General features: G+C 49.2%; 10 protein-coding genes across 10 annotated transcripts; 6 read left to right on the top strand and 4 right to left on the bottom strand.

Moving 5' to 3' along the window:
• Positions 1-712: 712 nt before the first annotated feature.
• FPRO_15026 (uncharacterized protein) lies at positions 713-1,567 on the top strand (the record flags this gene model as incomplete). Its single annotated transcript, XM_031220700.1, has 1 exon — positions 713-1,567. One exon carries the CDS (start codon positions 713-715, stop codon positions 1,565-1,567), a length of 855 nt encoding a protein of 284 aa, XP_031086332.1.
• Positions 1,568-2,507: 940 nt separating this feature from the next.
• Positions 2,508-4,040, top strand: FPRO_15027 (uncharacterized protein; the record flags this gene model as incomplete). Its single annotated transcript, XM_031220699.1, has 2 exons — positions 2,508-2,556; positions 2,608-4,040. The coding sequence occupies 2 exons, from the start codon at positions 2,508-2,510 to the stop codon at positions 4,038-4,040; spliced, it is 1,482 nt and encodes a 493-aa protein (XP_031086331.1).
• A 1,061-nt stretch (positions 4,041-5,101) lies between these two features.
• FPRO_15028 (related to SUR1-required for mannosylation of sphingolipids) lies at positions 5,102-6,178 on the bottom strand (the record flags this gene model as incomplete). The annotated part of the gene is made up of 1 exon (XM_031220698.1): positions 5,102-6,178. The coding sequence occupies one exon, from the start codon at positions 6,176-6,178 to the stop codon at positions 5,102-5,104; it is 1,077 nt and encodes a 358-aa protein (XP_031086330.1).
• Positions 6,179-7,427: 1,249 nt separating this feature from the next.
• Positions 7,428-9,356, bottom strand: FPRO_15029 (uncharacterized protein; the record flags this gene model as incomplete). Its single annotated transcript, XM_031220697.1, has 1 exon — positions 7,428-9,356. One exon carries the CDS (start codon positions 9,354-9,356, stop codon positions 7,428-7,430), a length of 1,929 nt encoding a protein of 642 aa, XP_031086329.1.
• An 819-nt stretch (positions 9,357-10,175) lies between these two features.
• FPRO_15030 (uncharacterized protein) lies at positions 10,176-11,003 on the top strand (the record flags this gene model as incomplete). Its single annotated transcript, XM_031220696.1, has 1 exon — positions 10,176-11,003. The coding sequence occupies one exon, from the start codon at positions 10,176-10,178 to the stop codon at positions 11,001-11,003; it is 828 nt and encodes a 275-aa protein (XP_031086328.1).
• A 204-nt stretch (positions 11,004-11,207) lies between these two features.
• FPRO_15031 (uncharacterized protein) lies at positions 11,208-12,626 on the bottom strand (the record flags this gene model as incomplete). The annotated part of the gene is made up of 1 exon (XM_031220695.1): positions 11,208-12,626. The coding sequence occupies one exon, from the start codon at positions 12,624-12,626 to the stop codon at positions 11,208-11,210; it is 1,419 nt and encodes a 472-aa protein (XP_031086327.1).
• Positions 12,627-13,065: 439 nt separating this feature from the next.
• FPRO_15032 (related to protein MCH2 (monocarboxylate permease homolog)) lies at positions 13,066-14,557 on the top strand (the record flags this gene model as incomplete). The annotated part of the gene is made up of 4 exons (XM_031220694.1): positions 13,066-13,548; positions 13,596-13,840; positions 13,896-14,337; positions 14,390-14,557. The coding sequence occupies 4 exons, from the start codon at positions 13,066-13,068 to the stop codon at positions 14,555-14,557; spliced, it is 1,338 nt and encodes a 445-aa protein (XP_031086326.1).
• A 583-nt stretch (positions 14,558-15,140) lies between these two features.
• Positions 15,141-15,975, top strand: FPRO_15033 (uncharacterized protein; the record flags this gene model as incomplete). The annotated part of the gene is made up of 2 exons (XM_031220692.1): positions 15,141-15,208; positions 15,285-15,975. The coding sequence occupies 2 exons, from the start codon at positions 15,141-15,143 to the stop codon at positions 15,973-15,975; spliced, it is 759 nt and encodes a 252-aa protein (XP_031086325.1).
• Positions 15,976-16,656: 681 nt separating this feature from the next.
• FPRO_15034 (uncharacterized protein) lies at positions 16,657-17,932 on the top strand (the record flags this gene model as incomplete). The annotated part of the gene is made up of 3 exons (XM_031220691.1): positions 16,657-16,692; positions 16,758-16,825; positions 16,879-17,932. The coding sequence occupies 3 exons, from the start codon at positions 16,657-16,659 to the stop codon at positions 17,930-17,932; spliced, it is 1,158 nt and encodes a 385-aa protein (XP_031086324.1).
• Positions 17,933-18,284: 352 nt separating this feature from the next.
• FPRO_15035 (uncharacterized protein) lies at positions 18,285-20,040 on the bottom strand (the record flags this gene model as incomplete). Its single annotated transcript, XM_031220690.1, has 2 exons — positions 18,285-19,803; positions 19,859-20,040. The coding sequence occupies 2 exons, from the start codon at positions 20,038-20,040 to the stop codon at positions 18,285-18,287; spliced, it is 1,701 nt and encodes a 566-aa protein (XP_031086323.1).
• Positions 20,041-20,402: the final 362 nt, after the last annotated feature.

The following is a 20,402-nucleotide window of genomic DNA, read 5'->3' as shown; positions in this document are numbered from 1 at the left end:
CCAGCCCTATGTTCCAGACCTGACACTTATTCACCCTATCATCGACTGGCATGCGCCTGATCATCAACGTGACTCGTTGAGCGATCTATAAATGGAATGAAAGTTACGGTTGCCCAAGCGATGAGTAGGTTGAGAATTAAGCTCATAACTATGACAGATATCCTTCTTCGGAGCTTACCTGTTTATTAAGACCTAATCTTTTCGGAAGATATGTGTAATTTTCCGGCTCGCGACCCTGACTGCGGATGGGGATGTGAAAGACAAGACATCACTCCATTCTCAGTATTTATTTCGACGTAACTGTTCCTCCAGATCCAGGGAGATCACGGCACTTGGCTGGGTGTTCCTGAGACACTGCATATTAGTGGCTAACGCCACAAAGCCTACGGCCCTCCCTTTGTTATTCTTGCCCTGTGATTGGCTCAATGTCTCATCTCGCTGAGCTAGAGGAATGTATCTTGCCTAGCGACTTCGAATACGAACAAATTCTATACGATATAAGGATCTTTGTGATCGAGTGCCTAGAATGTGGGGGAGGAATTGTGATGACACAGATGTAATTTTAAATGACCTACACGAGAGACACTAACAACGAGACACGGCGCCTACTTTTATAAATACCAACGGCTGTATAGCCTTGTAAAGTATTCCCTCCCTTCACTCTCACCATAATCCCTTTCAAGCACGCAAACACAATCGTTTCACCTTCAAAATGGTTTCCAACACTCGTTCCGTTTTCTTCGGCCTGGTGCTCAGTGCTGCGCAGCTCTCGAGCGCTTCACCTGCTGCTGCATCCGACACAGCCTTCTCATCTCCCATCTACCCAACCGCCACTGACTCCATCCCTGCCCTTCCCTCCTCCACCGACGAGTGCCTTGCTAAATGCAACGCTGCTCACGACAAGTGTAACACTGCGCCTGACGCCAACCACGCAACCTGCGCTGCTGAGTATGCCGAGTGTATTGGCTATAACCCTTATGGCGGCGCATCGTTCGTCACTCCTACAGCCTGCTCTCACTCTTCCAAGCCTACTGCCACCGAGACTGCTAAGGCTGATGAGTGTGTCATGAAGTGCGACAAGGCTCACGATGCGTGCAACACGGCGCCTGATGCCAACCATGCTACCTGTGCTGCTGAGTACGCCGAGTGTCTTGGCTACAACCCTTATGGCGGCGCATCGTTCGTCACTCCTACAGCCTGCTCCCATTCTTCCAAGCCTACTGCCACCGAGACAGCTAAGGCTGGCGATTGCCTCGAGAAGTGCAACAAGGCCCATGACGCTTGCAATGTTGCCCCTGACGCCAACCACGCTACCTGCGCCGCCGAGTGGGCTGAGTGCCTGGGCTACAACCCTTACGACGGCCCCGGTGGTTCTCTCGTTGAGCCCACGGCTTGCGCTGCCCATACCACTATGGCTTCTGCCACTGGCAAGCATACTGGCGTGGAGACCTCCAAGCCTGCCAAGACCTCGGAGCCTGTTGTTGTTGTCAACGGAGCTGGAAGTCTCTCGGGCAAGGTCGCTGGCTTGGTTGGTGCCATTGGCGCCGCTGCTGTTGCCTTTCTCTAAGTTCTGGTTGTTTTGTTTGCACTCATCAATAGTTTCCATGGCCATGTCATAGCTGGGGCTTATCTTATCCAAGCCACGGCCAAGCTCGAGAGCTGTGTTCCGCCATGCCGATGAGATACTACCTGGCTCTAAGTTGGAAGGTCTTTAATATTAGCTTGGTCAAATTAAAAATCTAATTTAATTTTTTTATTTATTTTTTTTGCTTACATTCTTATTCCTTGAACAATCTAGACTTCAAGTATTTGACACTCAGAGAGATAGCACTGAGCAATGGTGTCAAGATGATCAGGGCCTGTTTTTACCCTGACGACGGGTTGAACGTTTTGGGAGACCAACAGATCTGAATTGGTTGACAAGGGTTGTTTCAAGTATAGCTGTTGGTGTTGTGCTTTGATAACCCCCCTATGTTCCGACCTTAACAATTTGCGATCATTTGATCTTCGGAACTGAATTACTAAGTGCCTCCATACGAGAGATATCCCAGAACGGTAATAACAAACGAGCAATATGCAATCTGACTGACTATGGTGTATTATGCAAGATACAATGTTGTATGTCAAACGTCCTATCATCAGAAACTCCATCACAATACCCTACATTGACTCGGAACGCGGAACGCCTCAAGGTAATAATTCCGAGGTGGGTCTCGTCTTGTCAAAAGAAGGGCGGAGACTGGCTGTCCATCACAAATGGGGCGACATGCTAATGCCATTATCTGGGGAGACTCTTCAAACAGACTTTTCCCCAAGCGGAATTTCCATACGGTGACTGGATCCGAGTTACATGACATGCTCCCCCACCTTTCGAGGCAATATCGGAAACAAGCGCGATATTTGTGAAGTCTCTGTTGAATAATATATAAATGCAACACCAGACAGACATAAATCCTCCTCGACATTCAGTTTCAAGACAGCATCTTGTTCAAACATCTACACAGACAATGGATTCTGCAGAGTTTCGTGAGGCTGCTCGTACAGCCATTGATGAGAGTAAGTCTTCTAAGACTGAACCAATGACCTTTTGATGCTCACCATATACAGTCACTGACTATTATGACAATGTCTCCTCGCAGCGTGTCGTATCCGATGTGAAACCAGGCTACCTCCGACCTCTGCTCCCATCCTCAGCTCCCCTTGAAGGAGAGTCCTGGAGCGACATCCATGCCGACATTGAGTCTAAAATCCTTCCCGGAATCACTCATTGGGCCAACCCCCGATTTATGGCCTTCTTTCCCTGCTCAAGCAGTTACCCTGCTGCGTTGGCTGAAATGTACTCGAATACCTTCAACGGTGCCCATTTCAACTGGATCTGCAGCCCAGCAGTTACAGAGCTTGAAACAATCGTCATGGACTGGCTGGCCAAGGCTCTCGGTCTTCCGGAATGCTATTTGAGTGGTGGCAGCACCCATGGAGGTGGTGTTATTCACGGTAGTGCTAGCGAGGCTATTCTCACTGTTATGTGTGCTGCTCGTGACAAGTATCTCGCTGCTGTCACCAAGGGCATGGATGAAGATGCTGTCTGGGGTGTGCGTAGCAAACTTGTTGCTTTGGGAAGCGCTGGATCCCACTCGAGTACCAAGAAGGCTGCGCAGATTCTCGGTGTCCGCTTCGTCGCAATTCCGGTCACTGAAGAAGACGGGTTTGCCATGACTGGCCGTGCTGTCGCCAAGACGGTAGCTGAGTTGCGGGCTCGTGGGTTGGAACCTTTTTACCTGACTGCCACGATGGGCACGACGGATGTTTGTGCAGTTGATGATTTTGCTGGCATCGTCGAGGCGCTGTCACCTACCGCTGGGACAGAGAAGGACATCTGGGTCCACGTCGATGCTGCGTATGCAGGATCTGCACTCCTTCTCGAGGAGAATCAGCCTTTGACTACACCAATGGCCGACTTCCACTCTTTCAACTTCAACCCGCACAAGTGGATGCTCACTACCTTTGACTGCTCTGCCGTTTGGGTCCGATCCCGAGCCTGGCTTATCCAATCCCTAAGCATCAAGCCGCCGTACTTGCGTAACCAGTTTTCCGACAATGAACTGGTCACTGACTACCGTGACTGGCAAATTCCCCTTGGACGACGCTTCCGATCTCTCAAGCTATGGTTCGTTCTTCGCAGCTATGGCATCCGAGGACTGCAAGCGCATATTCGAAACGGAGTTACGCTTGGTGAGTCGCTTCAGAGCAAGCTGGCCAGTCGACCTGATCTATTCACCATCTTCACATCTGCGCGCTTTGGCCTAGTGACTTTCCGTGTCAAGGGGGCCGATGAAGCGGAGATCAATGCTCGAACGGAAGAGCTTTATGAATGGGTCAACAAAACAGGGGAGTTTTATCTTACAAGCACCGTTGTCAATGACAAGTTTGCGATTCGTGTATGTACAGGTGTTGAGAGGGTTCGAGAGGAGCATGTCCAACGTATCTTTGAAGTTTTGGTAGAGAGGACAGAAGAAGACCTTGGTAAAACCACTAAATAGTGAAAGGATGTTACTGTAATAGAACAAGCCAAAAGGGTTGGACAGCATGAAAAACAATGCTATAATATACAAGAAGTGACCAGTACTGAGGAATTTATGCATATCAAAGGCCTTCGCTGTCACAACCTTTGCGGTTTAATATTCTCCCTTCGTGAGTATCTGTAGAATTATCTGTCAGATGCAGTCCATAATTTGATCCACAGAGCCTGTCTTGTTGTCTGTTATGGAAAACCGCACCCGCAACCATTGCTGGTCATGCCACTTTGACAGCCCTTCCGAACCCGATACCACTTTTGTAATAAGCATAAATCAGGCATCCTCGATATAGCCGAACAACCCGAAACACAAAGATCCTTTGCTGCGCAGATCTGCCCTTGACACGTCATTTCTCTTCCTATACGATAAACAGCCCGTCATCGCCTTCATACTTCGTAGGTGATCACTAGCCATCAATCAGGCTGTTCCTCCAGCCCCATGAACAAATATGTTCCCAGCCCCAAACCTAAGAGAGCCAATTATGTCATTGATATTTCCTTCGAGGCTCAAGCGGGCAACAAAGTAGTAATAAAGTCAGTTGACCCAAGTCGCTGGTAAGGACCCTAAACTCAATTTAAAGTTGCAATTTTATGCAATGCGACTCCTCGGGGCCCGCGCATAAAAAGCCCCAATATTTTAAACCTTTCATTGAACTTTACAGAAGGCCCTGCATATGCGACGAAAAGGGGGCTGTTGTCGTCGACGTGCGTACGAGATATGACAGCTAAGCCACCTCCGTGGCTGTCAACTTCACAAACAACACGATCTGGACCAGGCCCATTCATCAGCTTCCCACGCCTGCGCCTCACGCTCTAATTGGTCATCCCGTATTTTCGACGGCTTGAGTTTTTCGGTTATTTCTGTCTTTGGAACTAGCCGAAAATTACAGGAGCGAAGCCATGACCACGTAATTGTGCCGCTTATCCGAGTAAATTACAACAGCGACAGGGGGATGAAATTATGTGCCCGTTCTGGCCAGGGAAATTGAAATTTTATTTTTTCTTGAGAAATGCAATCGCTGAGTATTATAATAGCTTACGATAAAACGTCATAAAAGTTCGTGATAGCACGCAATTAAATGTGTAGATGCCGGCGGTAACCCCAATGATTCCTAGGCTGAACCATGTCCACGGCCTGTCGCCGAGCCACTTGAGCACCTGAGCGTCGCTCTGATGCCATGTCGCAGTTTCAAAATCGGTCATGTAATGGTCCACCATCGCGGGGTCTATGATGTGTATTTTTGGTGATGGGAGAATTGGCTGGCCGAGCAGATATTGCTGCACTGCCAAGGTCAGGAAGAGAGGACCTGTTGACAGCATGATAGCTGCGTAAGGTTGAAGACGGGCCCAGAGGCGGGTTGTTTGGTGAAAGCTGGCGAGTCTTGATACAGCCGATGCGAAAGCTGGATGCCTTGCGGTCGCGATCAAAAAATCATTCGTGATACCAGTCGGCAATGTCGATTTGAATAAGGCGTGCTCCTTTCCTGGTAGTGATTCGATCTGATCCACGGGGAAGGATGAGTTGCAATATGTGTCCATGTCCATATAAATCCCACCAAAGTGATACAGAACAAAATAGCGGATTGCGTCTGCGCGCTGAATCGGAAAAGGATAATTATCCCAAGTGTCGAGATACCACGGAAATTCCTCCTTCAGAAACTCTCGCGCCCCCTCGTCAGTCCAGAGCTTATATTCAAAGTCAGAATATGCTTTCTGGCAGCTCTGCTGCGAGGCCGCCCAAATCTCTGGAATAGAGCTGTTGGGCGCTGTTTGGTGCAGAATCCGCGGTATCTTCTTCCCATCTGGCCTTTGGAATGCGTCTGGCTGTGCTGCGTGGTTGACAGAGAAATTAATTGCGAATAGCTCATTGTTCCGTATGAGCAGTGTGATGAGCGGGCGGATGGAATGAATTAATAGGCCGAGAATGATCAGGTTGATCAGGATTAGATAGACTGTGAGCTTCCTGAACCTTGGAAATCCAAATTTCTTGGGGACGCATCGTTTGTGAGGTGGTGATTCCAACTCAATGTGCTCCTCGTCGTAAAGTCGTTCATATTTCCCAAAGCGCGCGCGCAAGTGTTGAATGATATTCTGGAATGCCATTGTCCGAAAACATTCCCCACGAGAGTGTTAAAAATGAGGTCCTTGTTCGGTATTTATACGTCGCGTGCGCAAAGTTTCGTGCAAAAAACACTAAAAAAAAGAACTCCTTTTACCTTGCCCGCCTTATATAGGATTTTAATCTAAATTCATTGAAGTGGGCAACGGCCGGTAAATAAAAAGACGCGTCGTCATCGGAATCCCTGCGCCAACTCAGCCTCGAGGCTTTTTTGTTCTCGACTCCCATGTGATTGGCGGCTGCGGATACCGTATGATGTTCCAAAACCACCGCCACGTGCGACGGGTGACAGTGATGACCCGAGCCATTTTCTTTGTCTGGCTGATCGTCCCCCGCGGGCGTCCCCTGAATCAGGCAAGGGTTGAGACGCTCCGGGAGAACGGCATTCGTTGGATGTTGGAGCGGACTATTCCTGTTCTGTGTTGGTGTAATTTGGGGGATACGAATAAACTCGTTGGGTGGCTCGTTGGGGCTGGATGTACGGATGAGCCCGTCTCACTCAGCGTCAGATATAAATACGCGAGGCAGACACGGTCCGGTTTCATCTCCTGTAATACTGTACGTCCATCAATGCATAAACCGAATGAGTTTCCCTCTGGCGTCTGGAGCTAACCCTTATCAAGATTCGTGGCTGAAACTCACTCTCAGCCCCCTCAGCCCTGAAATTATCCACGATGACATGTTTCAGCGACGTTTAGCATAGTTCTACCAATGTCCCGGATGTCTCGTTCAGTAAACGACTTTCGCATTTACTACATGGAATCTCGTTCTCGTTCATTCTCGTTTGCAGATCATGGGAGCTTCCTCGTTGCGTTGAACAGCCCAGGCTTTGAGCTAACGGGACCCCGCGGCAACCCGCGGCATCTCGGCCCCCGAAAGCCAAAAGCAAGGGTCCGTCCCATCAGCTCATCAGCTCAAACCCCTAATCTACGCGATTGCCTGACACTCATAAGGTTAAACAAGGATGCCAGGGCGTGGTTCACAACGCAATATGACTAAGCGCTGTTTCACAACTCGTCTCGTCATCGGGACCACTACCAGTAAGTTTGTATCATCGTAGGCAGCAATAATAATGGCACGAAAGTTTATGGAATTTTTGTCAAATCGCATTGCGAGTGTTTGGAGCTTAATTCGACGCCTCACCAACCTTATATACTGCAGAATAAGTCTTGAGAGCATTAAAAGCCCCTACTATTACGGCATGCCTGAGCATTCTTCCCGCCGGTGGTGTAGCTAGATAGCTTCCCTGATCTCACTCTTCACCAACAATATACCCTTGCTCGGCAGACCCTCCTTATCCAGCAATCTCAAAAAGCGATATCCAAGCCTCAGCCTGTCCAAACGAACACAAGCCCAAGCAGCCATAACATCAGGCCCAGGTACATCGTTCATGACCCTAAATGAAAGGAAAGCCAGTTCTGGAACAACGCCTTCGACATTGAGAAACTCCACCGTCTCACCTCCAAAGTCCGGACTGGTACCTTTGCTTTTACCTGTTTCGCCACTGTACCCAACTTGCTTGACTTGCTCGGCTGTAGCGTTCTCGTCGACCATCGCCGAGAGGGCATCTGGCTCAGTATGTAGGCCGATCTTGACGTAAGGAATGAACTTGGCGGGATCATCATGACGGTTGAGTAAAGGAAGGTTCTGTGCTGCGATGATTGTTATAGCCACTCTCTCCAATGTCTTACTGGGGATGTGAGACTCCTCGATGCTATGCTGTTGGCTCGGGTCATGACGGTATCCCTCAGGTTTAAGAACATATCCATCTGAGCCCATAAACATGCCCTCGTTGAGCACCATGCCCAGGTCCCACGATTGCCAGTTAAGAGCCACGACCTGGACACCGGCGCGCCAGAAAATGACAGGATCGTAGTTGGACGAGTCAAACCGCATGCCATGAGGATACGTCCGCATGAGAAACTGTCTGTTGTGCGAGAAGAGCGCCTTTGGCATGCGTCTCTGAATCGCAAAGGCTGCATTCTCTGAAAGCGAGAAGATATGATTCGGCATCGACGCTTCGGGCTCCTCGAGTGATTTGAAGCTAATCCCTCGAGTATGAATACCAAGACGGCTCAGGCGCGGTATGATCTTGGGTGGTTTGACCTTCTTGACCTTCTTCTCGTCTCCCTCCACAACAACCTCGAGCATGCTCTCATCATCCGTACTATCAGGCGTGTCCTTGCCCTTTCCCTTGCTGTCCTCCGGAACATACTTCACCTTGATGAGAATCTTGTTCCTCAACTCATGAGGAGATGGCAGGCAATCAGATTCAAACTCGGGTGCAGGGAGGAGATAGTCAGCCCAGACCTCCTCCATGATGTTGACCATTGCGCCTTGTTGCAGTGGAGAGCAGTGGACTTCCAGACTGACGATGAGTGGAAGATCAGACGTGGTGAACGCATACTCTTTGACGGTCTGGCAGACGTCGCGGAAAAGAACCTCTTTGGTAAGGGTGAAGCCATGAAGAACTCTTGGCTCGGCGTCAATAACATCCAAGAGTCTATCATCAATCGTTCTGCCGTCAGGATCAACGGGATCAAACTTATTCATGGCCCAGCGCCCAATCTTGATGATGGCTCGATCTGCAAAGCCCATTTTCCTTGGCGCCGCTTCCCGAGAAGTATCCTTCGCTTCTCTCTCGACGTCATCCTCTGAGCCGAATCCAGGCTTCCACTGTTCTTTACCATCCCAGACATCGATTTCGATACAGCGACATCCACGCAGCAAGGCGTCTTTGTACGCTTCAGTGCTCGAGTCGCTTGAGAGTTGGTTCCCTGTGAGGTAGGTGTTATGGCTTGAGCTGATGAAGTAGTTGTTCAATGGCCAGGTCAGGTCTTGGGGGGAAGCCATTTCGAGAATGTTGCCGCATGGTGATGTGAGATACATGATGAGTTCAGGTAGATTTAGCTCATCCTGATCGACAAGGTAACTGGCCAGGCCTTCTGGGTTTTCGACTTGAACGTGGTGCATGAAGAGACCAATCTGATTTCGATGCCAGGTTCCGTTGGGTCCGGCATACTTGTTGAATAATTGGGTGAAATGACTTAGGAAGGACTCTTCCAGATTCTCCTCGATGCCGTTGTGCTGGCCAGTTGGATGTCCGCCACCAGCCCTGTATCTGGCGAGCGGGAAGGTTTCCGTCACTGACTTAACAGACATGACGATATCATACACAAACGAAAGAAGATAAGTTTGAATAACTATGAAACACGGTTCATGATCTTAGACTTTATTTATATCAGCAGCCAAGACATAGCCTCATTCTTAATTTACGCCATGTAATCAATATTACGGGCTCACCGTTATAGATGCAGAAAAAAGACCGTGACATCTGTGGACCAATTTGCTGTCAAGCTCATGAGGCATTGCTCTTGGCAAGCGAATAATATGAAAATATGGTTCAAGCCGGCTGCTCGGCATTGGGTTTGCCTTGGCCCGCGCCTTGACCCTATACCAATGTGTGCTTTTTTACGGACCGACGAATCAGAGCGCGTGCTTTGACTCCATCTGTTACTCAGCACCAAGCTCAGTGGACTTGACAAGACGGCATATAATTTGCGCCTAGATATACTCTGCAGTCCGTTCATCATAGCTTGCAGTTATTGTTTTCCTAGTCAGGGTAACCAATCATCAGGCGATGCCATATCCCATTAGAGAACTACCTTTCGCGAACCTCAGCTTTCGTTAGAGGATTGTGGATCCACCCTATAGGGCTAGAGGCAGCCAATTCTCTAACCAGGCTTTGGAACGAGCAAAACACTTCTTGGTAGAATTGAAATTATAAAATTCAATAGTATTTATTGCATATGTAATCATTGATTCAATTATGGCGACTCCCGACTTGGTGACTTGCCATGAAGCGTGTGAGACATCGTAGCCAAGCCAATCATCAACGAGCCACGTATCAATTTTCGCATCGTTACCCATCTTCCAGGCTTCAACCACAGCTGCATCAACTCTACATCTCCATCATCCATCATGTCCGAGCCTTCAAAGAAAATTGTCTTCTATGACATCGCCGCCCGCCCGCCGGTGGAAAAGAACGTCTTCTCCCCAAATCCCTGGAAGAGCAGATTCGCCCTCAACTTCAAGCAAGTCCCCTACTCAACGTCATGGGTAGCCCTGCCAGACATCACCAAAGTGCGCACTGGCCTCAACGTCCCCGCCTGTCGCAAATTCAACGACGGCAAAGACTTTTACACGCTGCCCATCATTGAAGACCCCTCAACTGGGTCTGTAGTCGGCGACTCCTTCGACATCGCTATTTATCTACAAAAGACGTACCCAACCTCTGGTGGAGGCGATCTCTTCCCCACTCAGACGCTCGACTTTGACTTTGAGCATCCTTACATCCTCGTCCCCCTCTCCGAATGGCGCGACAAGGAGAACCCCGAGTACGCCAAGTTCAATCTCAACATCGACGCGGCGTTCACTGCACACGTGCAATTGGGTGTTCAGGGGATGCCGTTCGATCCAGCGTCTGAGGAGGAGAGCAAGGCTGAGTTTGTGCGACGTGCGGGGATGAAACAGTGGGACGACTTTGCGCTAGTGGGCGAGGCTCGGGATAAGGTGATGGAGTCTTTCAGAGAAATGCTCGGTAATCTTGCGAGATTGTTCACGAGGGATGTGAGTGGCCCGTTTTTGCTGGGTGACAAGGTCAGTTATGCGGATATGCTTGTTGGTGCGTGGCTGAGGATGCTGCATGCTACGCTGCCTGAGGATGAATGGGCTCAGATTGCGGGTTGGCATGATGGGACCTTTGGGAAGTTGCATGAGGCTCTGGATGCCTTTGCAGAGGTGAAATAGAGTCGATTCAGTCTGGGACTCAATGTATTTGCGCCATCGAGTGCAATTTCTCCCCTATGAATTCCGAGTAACCCAAAGCACTATGATCCAGACGAAAGATATTCCATAGCCACAGAATTGGTATCAAGGTGTATCAGTTTTTACAGAATGCACAGTCTATATACTTTTGACGTCGTATCCCTAAACAAATAAGAAATGTCTGACCTATGGAGAGAGCATCATTGCTTCGGCTTCTACCACTGCCTCCTTTAATACCCGACAAATAGTGGCCAATTGATCTTCAGTAACTGTAAATGGTGGTGCAAGCAGGATATGATCACCATGAACACCATCAATCGTAGCGCCTCCCGGATACAATGCAACGCCCTTCTCAAAGGCGATCTGCTGCACCAACAGACCAAACTTAGCCGAAGGATCAAAAGGCTGCTTGGATGTCACGTCTTTCACAAACTCAACGCCCCAGAAAAGACCTCGACCTCGAATATCAGCCACCGACTGGCAATGCTTTAGCTCACGTCGAAGTAGCCTCTCCAAAACAAGGCCCATCTGGCGACATCGCTCTACCAAGTTCTCGCGTCTCAGGACCTTCTGCACCGCCAATGCCGCAGCGCATGAGATAGGATGCGCTTGATATGTATGTCCGTGGTTAAAAGCAGCCGAGCCATGTCTGAGGACATCAACGACCTTTTTGTGAATAAGAACACCAGCAATGGCAGCATAACCACCACCAAGACCTTTCGCGATCGTGGTGATGTCCGGTACAACACCCTCCTGCTCAAAAGCGAAAAAAGTGCCTGTTCGACCAACGCCGCACATAATCTCATCAAGAATCATGATCACTCCGTACTTGTCGCAGATGGCTCTGACGCCCTTGAAGTACCCGGCCGGGGCAGCAACACAGCCTGTCGTCGCGCCAACGACTGTTTCCGCGATGAAAGCAGCGACGTTCTTGGGACCGACTCGTAGAAACTCTTCCTCGAGTTCGACCAGAAGTCTCGCTGTGAACTGCTCTTCGGTCTCGGAGTCGTCTTTGTAGTGATAAGCGAAAGCAGGTGAGACGTGAGAGACATGAGGATACAAGAAACCATGGTACGGAGCTCGGCGAGCTTTATTAGTCGAGATAGACATAGTGGCCATCGTATTCCCATGATAGCATTGCCGTCTAGAGACGATGTGCACTCTGTCTAGCTCGCCCTTCTCATAGTGGTACTGGCGAGCTAGCTTCAGAGCAGACTCAACAGCTTCACTGCCACTGCCAACAAAGAAGGCCTTTTCAAGACCATATGGATTGCCCTCCAGTATAACATTCGCAAGCTCTTCGGCTGGTGCCGTTGTGTAGGATTGTGTGTGGACGTAGCTGACTTTGCGAGCTTGGTCGGTAATGGCTTGGATGACCTCCTCGTTGCCGTGGCCGATGAGTGCAACAGCTGCGCCGGCACAACCGTCGATGATTGTTTGGCCGGTCGATAACTTGAGCTCGACTCCACTCGCGGACTCGACCATGTAAGGATGTTGGACGAGAGATCTGTGCATCAAACATCCTTCTTGATGCATTGGTTTGGCAGGCTTGGATGATTGGTAGGTGGAGACTTCAGCAAAGTCCTCAGTCTTTGAAGGCGCCATGTCGATTAATAGAGAATTGAAGCAGAATAAAACGTGTAATGCTGTAAATTAAGCGGATAGTCCTTTTTCTTGCTGAATTTGCTTCTTAATACTGTCAAAGAATTCCTCTGTCCATTTATAAAACGTCAAACCCGAAAACCGATCATCAGCGCCGGAACTCGGGAAAGACAGATTTTCAGCCGAGCACCGACGAGCCGACTGATTCCGGCCCGTCGCTGTATCATGAATTTCTCATGACAAACAGTATCATACGCTTTGACCCACTGAGATGGGTTGACAGGTTCAGGGCGTCGGTTCTCGTCGTCGGGTTCGCTCTTGTGAGAACCGAGGTCAGATGCCGGAACAGATATTTAACTAGAGAACTTTCTCGAACAACAACTTTACAGACATCTATCATATTGTTATTTCTTTGATTGCTGCTTGTGCACTGAGATCAAACATGTCAGCCCAGAAAGATAGCTCAGGTCCAGACTGGCCATGCTCATCGACCTCGTCGGATAACGAAAAAGACAATGATACCGACATCTCACAACCCGAAAGCGAATCCACTCCAACACCGCCGGCAGTCGAGTTTGATAACCCCAAAGGATGGATAGCTGTGGCAGCCGCAGCATGTTCTCTTTTCGTTTACCTCGGGGTGATCTACTCATGGGGCATTATGCAAGTCAGACTTGTCGAAGTGACAGGAACAAACCTCACAACCTTGACGTTCGTGGGATCGCTTGCAACATCCTTCATGATATCACTTAGTATCCTCTCTGGCATTGCCGTTCGAAAGCTTGGCTACCAGAAGACTGCTCTAGCTGGTGGTATCTTGATGGGTCTGGGTGAATTCCTAGCAAGTTGGACGACGAAGCATGTTGGAGCTCTCTTTGTCTTCCACGGAGTAATATTTGGTATTGGAGGGGGACTGTCCATATTTGTAAGTTCAACCTGAAAAGAAAGCTGACATCTTGCTAATATTTACAGGCATGCTCGACTGCTCCCCTGAGGTGGTTCAAGAGACACCGTGGCCTGGCCATGGGTATCGTGTTTGGAGGAGGTAGCCTTGGTGCAGCTGTCATGAGCATTGCGACGAACCTTCTCGTGAAGCGAGTCGATGTCGCTTGGACATTTCGCATTCTAGGCTTCATGCTCTGGGGAGTCTGTATCCCAGCTTCATACTTCATTCAACAGCCTGAGGGATCCATGAGTGCTGGCTTGAAGCTGCAATGGTGAGTGCATCCCGGGTCCCTAGTTCTCTCAATAGCCTGCTGACCATATGATTAGGCATCGCTTCCGGGAACCTCGGTTCCTCCTTATAATCGCCGGGACAGCTTTATCATGCTTTCCCTTATTTATTCCCCCATACTTCATTCCCATCTTCGCTCGATCCATGGGCTACTCCAATCAGATTGCGACTGTCATACTGGCAGCTTGGAACTTGGCTTCGACCGTTGGCCGGGTCCTCGGGGGCTATACCGCAGACCACTTGCTCGGCCCTTTGAACAGCTTGATTGTTTGTCTTTTGTTTATTGGTCTCAGCTCACTCGTCGTGTGGCCATTAGCATCTTCGGTTGGGATCTTCTCTATCTTCCTCGTCTTCAACGGCATTGGCTGTGGAGCGTTCTTCAGTCTGGTTCCTCCCATGCTCGGCGCTACAATGGGACCAGAGAATACACTTGGCATTTTGCCTATTGTTTGGACTACTTGGTTCTGCGGATTCTTCTTCGTATATTGCATATATATCTCCTACTCATACCCTTTACTAACCAGAATCTCAGGGCACACCTATTGCTTCGGGAATCTACTCGCTTGCCGGGGATAACAATGACAGTCTTTCGGTGTTCAGGCCTGCTGCTTATTATGCTGGCGGTATGTCGATTATGGGTCTTTTATTTATTGTCTATATTCGTTTCAGTCTACAGAGACGGATCCTGGCTTGCATATAGTTCTAAAATACTGTTATCTTGCGATCTACACAGTTATACACCACATGTCCTGGATAGGCCTCCTATTGTGACTAAAGTTTATAATAACCTCTTGATGAAATGGCTGCGCTGGTCCTTACACTGCATGCGGACCGTACAGTGGTTAGGAGGCATAACCCCTGTCAATGGCGCTAAAATATCCCATCTCCAATGTGTCTATCCTCAAGCTTCAATACTTCGAGTGCCGGAAACTTGGCCTCAGTACCGAAACTCAGCTTAATCATTAAATCGCGGTTTGGAGACCCTTCTCAGTGAAGGGCCGGCTATGAACCAATAACTTTGGTTAACAGAGTCTTTACCCCACAATTTTCCGCCAATAATCCAAGGATCACCATAAGTTATTATCTCTTATCCATGGACTTATAATGATGCATGCTTTAACAGAATAGCCGGACGAATAGAAGTGAAGTTTGGTTACAAGGATTCAAGGTCAGTTTAGTTTCGACATCGCGGGGTAACTCAGAACGAAACCCCAAACACGTCCCGCCCCCAAAGTGATCTGCAGATAATAGGACGTATATCTTAACGTGGTGTCTTGTTCAAGATGATGTCCAGGCAGTCTGTTGAGCTTAATGACAAAGCCGCTTTGGCCCCGGACAAAGACAATATGAAGTTAGTTAAACACCCGCGCCCTAGTTGTCCATTCTGGCATAATACCTCATGTCACTGAAGCTTACCAACTCGACAGACTCGACATCGCAAAGCTCACAGCTTTCCTGGTGGCCAATTCCACAGGCACCGGCGTTCTTATTTGCCCTGGCGGCGGCTATAGCCATGTCTCTATTGTCAAGGAAGGCTACAAACCGGCGGCATACCTCAATGAACTTGGTATCGATGCGTGGGTTCTCGATTATACCACGACCCTTAATGCCACTGCACCCATCTATCCCAAACCCGAGAATGAGGTCTTTGCTGCTCTCAAGAAGATACGCCACGAGAACCCCAAGATAGACAAGCTTGGTATTTGGGGCTTCTCAGCAGGCGGTCACCTTGCATCCACAACCCTCACCAACCCCAACGCTGGCCTGGATTTCGGCATTCTCGCGTATCCTGTTATTACCTTGGAAGGCAACTATACGCATGCCGGCTCTCGCGACAATCTCGTCGGGCCTAACGCGACAGCCGAGGAATTGCACGATTTATCAGCGCAGAACTTGGTCTCTGACACAACGCCTCCGACGTTTTTGTTCCATACCTTCGACGACCAAGCGGTTCCGGTGCAAAACACTCTCATGTTTGCTGAAGCCATGGCAGCTCATAAGAGAAAGGCTCAGGTTTTGATTCTACCAGATGGTCCCCACGGTCTCGGGTTGGCTCTTGATGACCCTGTACGCAGTTGGACATCCGAATTAACACGATTTCTGACATATTCGATCTAGAAGGGATAAGACAGAGACAATTAGTATTGCACGGAGGCCCGTGGTTATAGTAAACTCAGCTAAGATAAGAAACGTTCCTCCCAACACGTTCAATACTCATAGCTATCTATGCAAACAGTATACAATCTATGGTTATCATATCGTGAGATGTCAATCATTTAATTTGTCTTCTTTATAAATAAAAAATAGTTTGGCAAAGCTTACATCTATATTATTGCTGATCTGAAGAAATTGTTTTTCCTATATATATTGCAAATAAACTCTGATATTTCCTATCATATGGCTTTGATTAATCTGCTCTCTTCGCATCCAGGTTCTGCATATGTCTCTTGGTGGCCAAAATGTCAGCTGGTCAATAAAATTATCAACATCCGATGCATCCTTACATGAGCTGAACATCCTTGTAGCGCTTTGTACAATAGCGCGTTTCGGGTGAATATTTTCGCCTGCCACGGCGGCTGATTGGGCGAGATGTCGTTCTTGACCGCGAGAGCCCCGAAGCGAATTCAGTAGATCCAAAAGTGTCATCAATAGCTTCAACATTGACCAGCTCAGCGGCAGCCACGATGTATGGGGGAGACAGCACGTGACGCTATTTCATAACTCGTTGTCCTGTGGCGCTCTATTCCTTGTCTTTCTTCGTCGACTCCTCTTTGTCGGCTAGGGATCAAGTTCGCGAAGATGAAGTTCTTTGAAGTCCTGATGCATGTTATAACGGTATGTTAATCTACTAATGAATTCGTGCCATTAGCTAACGGAGCGCTTTTACAGCTGTTGCGCAGCCCAACAATAAGCAGCATACCTCTGACTGCAAGGCATTCCTTGTTACAACAATAACTCCCAAGAAGGCGTACGATATCCAAGCGCAGTCCGATGGCGCAAAAGCTGACAGGAGATACACAGCACCATTTACAAAACAACTACAATCACCAAGAAGACACCAACTGTCAGAAAGTCAATCACCGCTACTAGTACCTCGTCCGCCATCGCTACGAGCGTAAGCTCCGTCGTGCAAACCGTTACAGAGAACATCGTCGTGACGCGGACCGTGGAGCAAACCAAATTCGTAACCGAGCAGGCCACGGCGACAATCACGACCCAGGATGCCAATGTCAACCCGCCTTTCAAGCACAAACGCTCTGCACCTCGCATCCCAGAATACCTCGACAACATATGCACAAACTCCGCTCAATACTCATCGGCTTGCTCCCGCATCGGCGTCACTTCCAAGACAGTCAACGGCCCTCGGGTAACCGTCGTGTCTAAGATAATCCGCGTGAAAATCCCGCGTGCCAGCACCATCAGGACGACGGTCAGCACCACCTGGGTCACTCAGACGGTCAAGACCACTGTCGTCTTGAAGACCTACAGCACTGAGGAAGTCACCAAGACTATCGATGTCGTCACTGACGATGTCGCCATTGCTACCAAAACCGTCACTGAGACGACTACAAAGACCGAAATAGCTGAGCCGCTTCAGACTGTCAAGTTGTTTGCAGTTGGTAGCGATGACCCTGACCTCGCACTTTCAGGGTTTGGCTTTTCCTTCCTTGAGGCCTCCCAGGGCACCACATTCTACGTGGACTTCACTTCTGATTCCGGCAGCCTTCAGCAGTATAGCATACACAAGGGAACTGGCGAAGTGAAAGCACTCAACGGACCTGGTGGCGCAGTTGGCAAGTCGGCTTCATACAATTTCTATCCTGGAAGTGGAAACCCCTACGGTGCTGTCATGATTCAGGGCCAGGGTGCGCCGCCCTTGGTTTGCAAGGTCGTAGATGGAGCGACTTATAATTATCTACAATGCAAATTCGGAAACAGCCAGATCGCTGACTTTTGGACATGTAACGGGCGTTTGTTGTTGGTCGCCCCAGGGTATGACTTGTCAAGCTGTGTTATGGATGGCAATTCGTACACCGGTTATCCCATTCCTCTTATCCGAGTAACAAGCAATTAAGATATCATACATATAAGCTTTCACTTCTTCATAATCGTTACTTGAACCGGGCCATGTTATACATTTGTGTGTTTCCTCATGTATATGGGCTCAAATGCCGGAAAGCTACCAAAATTGCTGTATACTAGAGACACAATACTCTGTTGAGGTTGCTCGCTTTCCTTTTAATGATTTCAGATTTAGGCTTCTACTTAAAGGCCGGATTAAATATCCATCAAGACGGCTCTGACGTCTCAACTCTCATTGAGATGCGATAGCCATTGGCCCACTTTTTTAGTACGCAAGAGAATAAAGAGATACACAAATACGATAAAAAGTATTAGAGTAATTTCGCATGTTAAATAAAAAATACCTAAATACATTGAAATGAAGTCTTCAAAACTGCACGCCATCGCGTAGCTGTCGCTGCACCATCAACCTCATCCAACGTCTTGCACAATCTGCCCTCCCCACCATCTGGGAACACATAAATACCCCCTAGAGATTCAATATCATCTGACCACTGGAACGGAGTCCATGGCATCTTTCCATAGCAAAATTCAAGCCACGCAGCTCGGATCTGGCCGACAGTAGATACCCAATTCTCAAGGTGTTCTGCCGGGACCTGATCTTCCGCTGGGTTGAAGAGGAAAATGTCATTGATGCCATGGTTGGCTCTCTTGTAGCCCAATGACCAGTTCTTGAATGGATTCGTAGCTTGGATCTCGTAGAGAAGCACGTGTGAAGCATTGCCGTGCGTGATCTGATGCTTCTTGATGACCGCTGCTGAGTATATCGGTGGGGTACGGAATGCCACGTCCGCCATCAGGCCTGCCACGTCCTCAAAAGAGTCTACGCAAGACTTTTCTCGGCTCAGATTATACGCTTTGGCAATTTCAGGGACGCAGAAAGGGCTGTCGTCAGAGTTCAGTTGGGGAGTCATGGCACTACCCGCAAGTACCTCCTGCGCGATAGGGAGTATCTCTGCCTCTGGTCGAGGCGGAGGCGGCAGAGGCTTTGACAGATCCGACAGTAACATCAATGTAAGATCTCGCTCATACTCTGTTGCACCAATCATCAAGTTCGGTAGGGTTTCGCCAGCCTTGCCCAACTTTTCCAAGGTCGGTTTGAGACCTGCCTCGGGAACCCATTCACCATCAACGAGTGGGCTGTAGAGCGACGGCGGCGATGCTGGCAAGAGCTGGTCAAGAGGAAGATCTACCAATGAATCAAGTAGAGAATCATCCGCTTGCAGGCTTGGTATTTGAGATAGCACATAGTCGAAGCGCTCCTGATGCCATGGCATAGGCCGCGATGCGATACCGACAGATGTGCCACTGGACAGAATGGCACTCTGGAACTTGCGATTGGGAAAGTTGACCTGGTAATGACACGAGGCACCGCCCGCGCTCGTTCCGTGAATAGTGATGCGATCAGAAGCACCTCCGAACCCGGCAATGAAACGAGAGACCCATTCCAGCGCCTGTCGTTGGTCATGAAGTCCGTAGTTGCCGACTGCCTCCCCATGAGCGTGACTCCTCTCCGCCAGCTTTTCCGAAGTGAGGAATCCCAGAAGTCCCACGCGGTAGTTGATGGTGACTACCACGACCGGCTGATCCCGAGCAAGACTCGCCCTTACCAGGTCGGTAGCATCGTAGATTTCGCGTCCAGATAGTTGAATTGACTGACTGCCGCCCATGAAAGCGCCGCCATGGATGAAGACCAGTACAGGCACGTTCTGGCCTGCTTCAAGAGCCTTTCGTGGTGCGGTGATGGAGAGGTTCAGGCAGTTGAACTCATCTTGGATGGGCTTTTCTAGAGCAGGGTACCCAGTAGGAGGTGGCGCCGTCCAGTACAGAGGAAATGGTAGGACCAATTGGGGACATTCAGGGCTGGAAGATATTGGTAAGTCGGTCCATGTATGGGGGATTGGCTCTGCACACTTACCCTGGTTGGCGAGCAGTGAATGGCTGCGAAGGCAATGGCCCAGCTCTCAAGATGCTCTGGCGAAAACGACCAGGAATAGACGCGAAAGGGATACCGCGAAACTGAACAACATCATCGTCTCTGGCTAAGCCGATGATGCTGCCCAGCTCTTGGTGGTTCAGGGTATAGTCTGAAACTGTCATGTTTGTTTTTAACACAGGTAAACAATCAGGTGGTTGCAGGCAATAACAGATATACAATTTGTCTTTGATGAGCTGAAATACCCGTTTTCAGGCTTGCCAAGAGGGAATTAGCCGCTTGAACTTGGTGGTTAAGTTTCGTCTTATACAGGTTGCAACCAAAGTTAGTGGCGCCGTACTTGGCCATTTTGGGAATATCCCCGTCTCCCTCGGCTGCGCATCGCGGCAACCCTTCCTTTCCCCTCACATGACCCGGCCTCGCGGGTTTTGGCCCAAAGAGTGATAGAGCATCCAATAGCACACTTAGCGCGGGGGATCTGTAGGTACGACATTGCAAAATGAAAGGCGTGAAGTCTCTGTCGTAT

The sequence above is a fragment of the Fusarium proliferatum genome (assembly GCF_900067095.1).
Source record: "Fusarium proliferatum ET1 genome assembly, contig: FPRO_scaffold009, whole genome shotgun sequence".
NCBI classification, from domain to species: Eukaryota; Fungi; Ascomycota; class Sordariomycetes; order Hypocreales; family Nectriaceae; genus Fusarium; species Fusarium proliferatum.
This window is presented reverse-complemented; position numbering and strand designations above follow the sequence as displayed.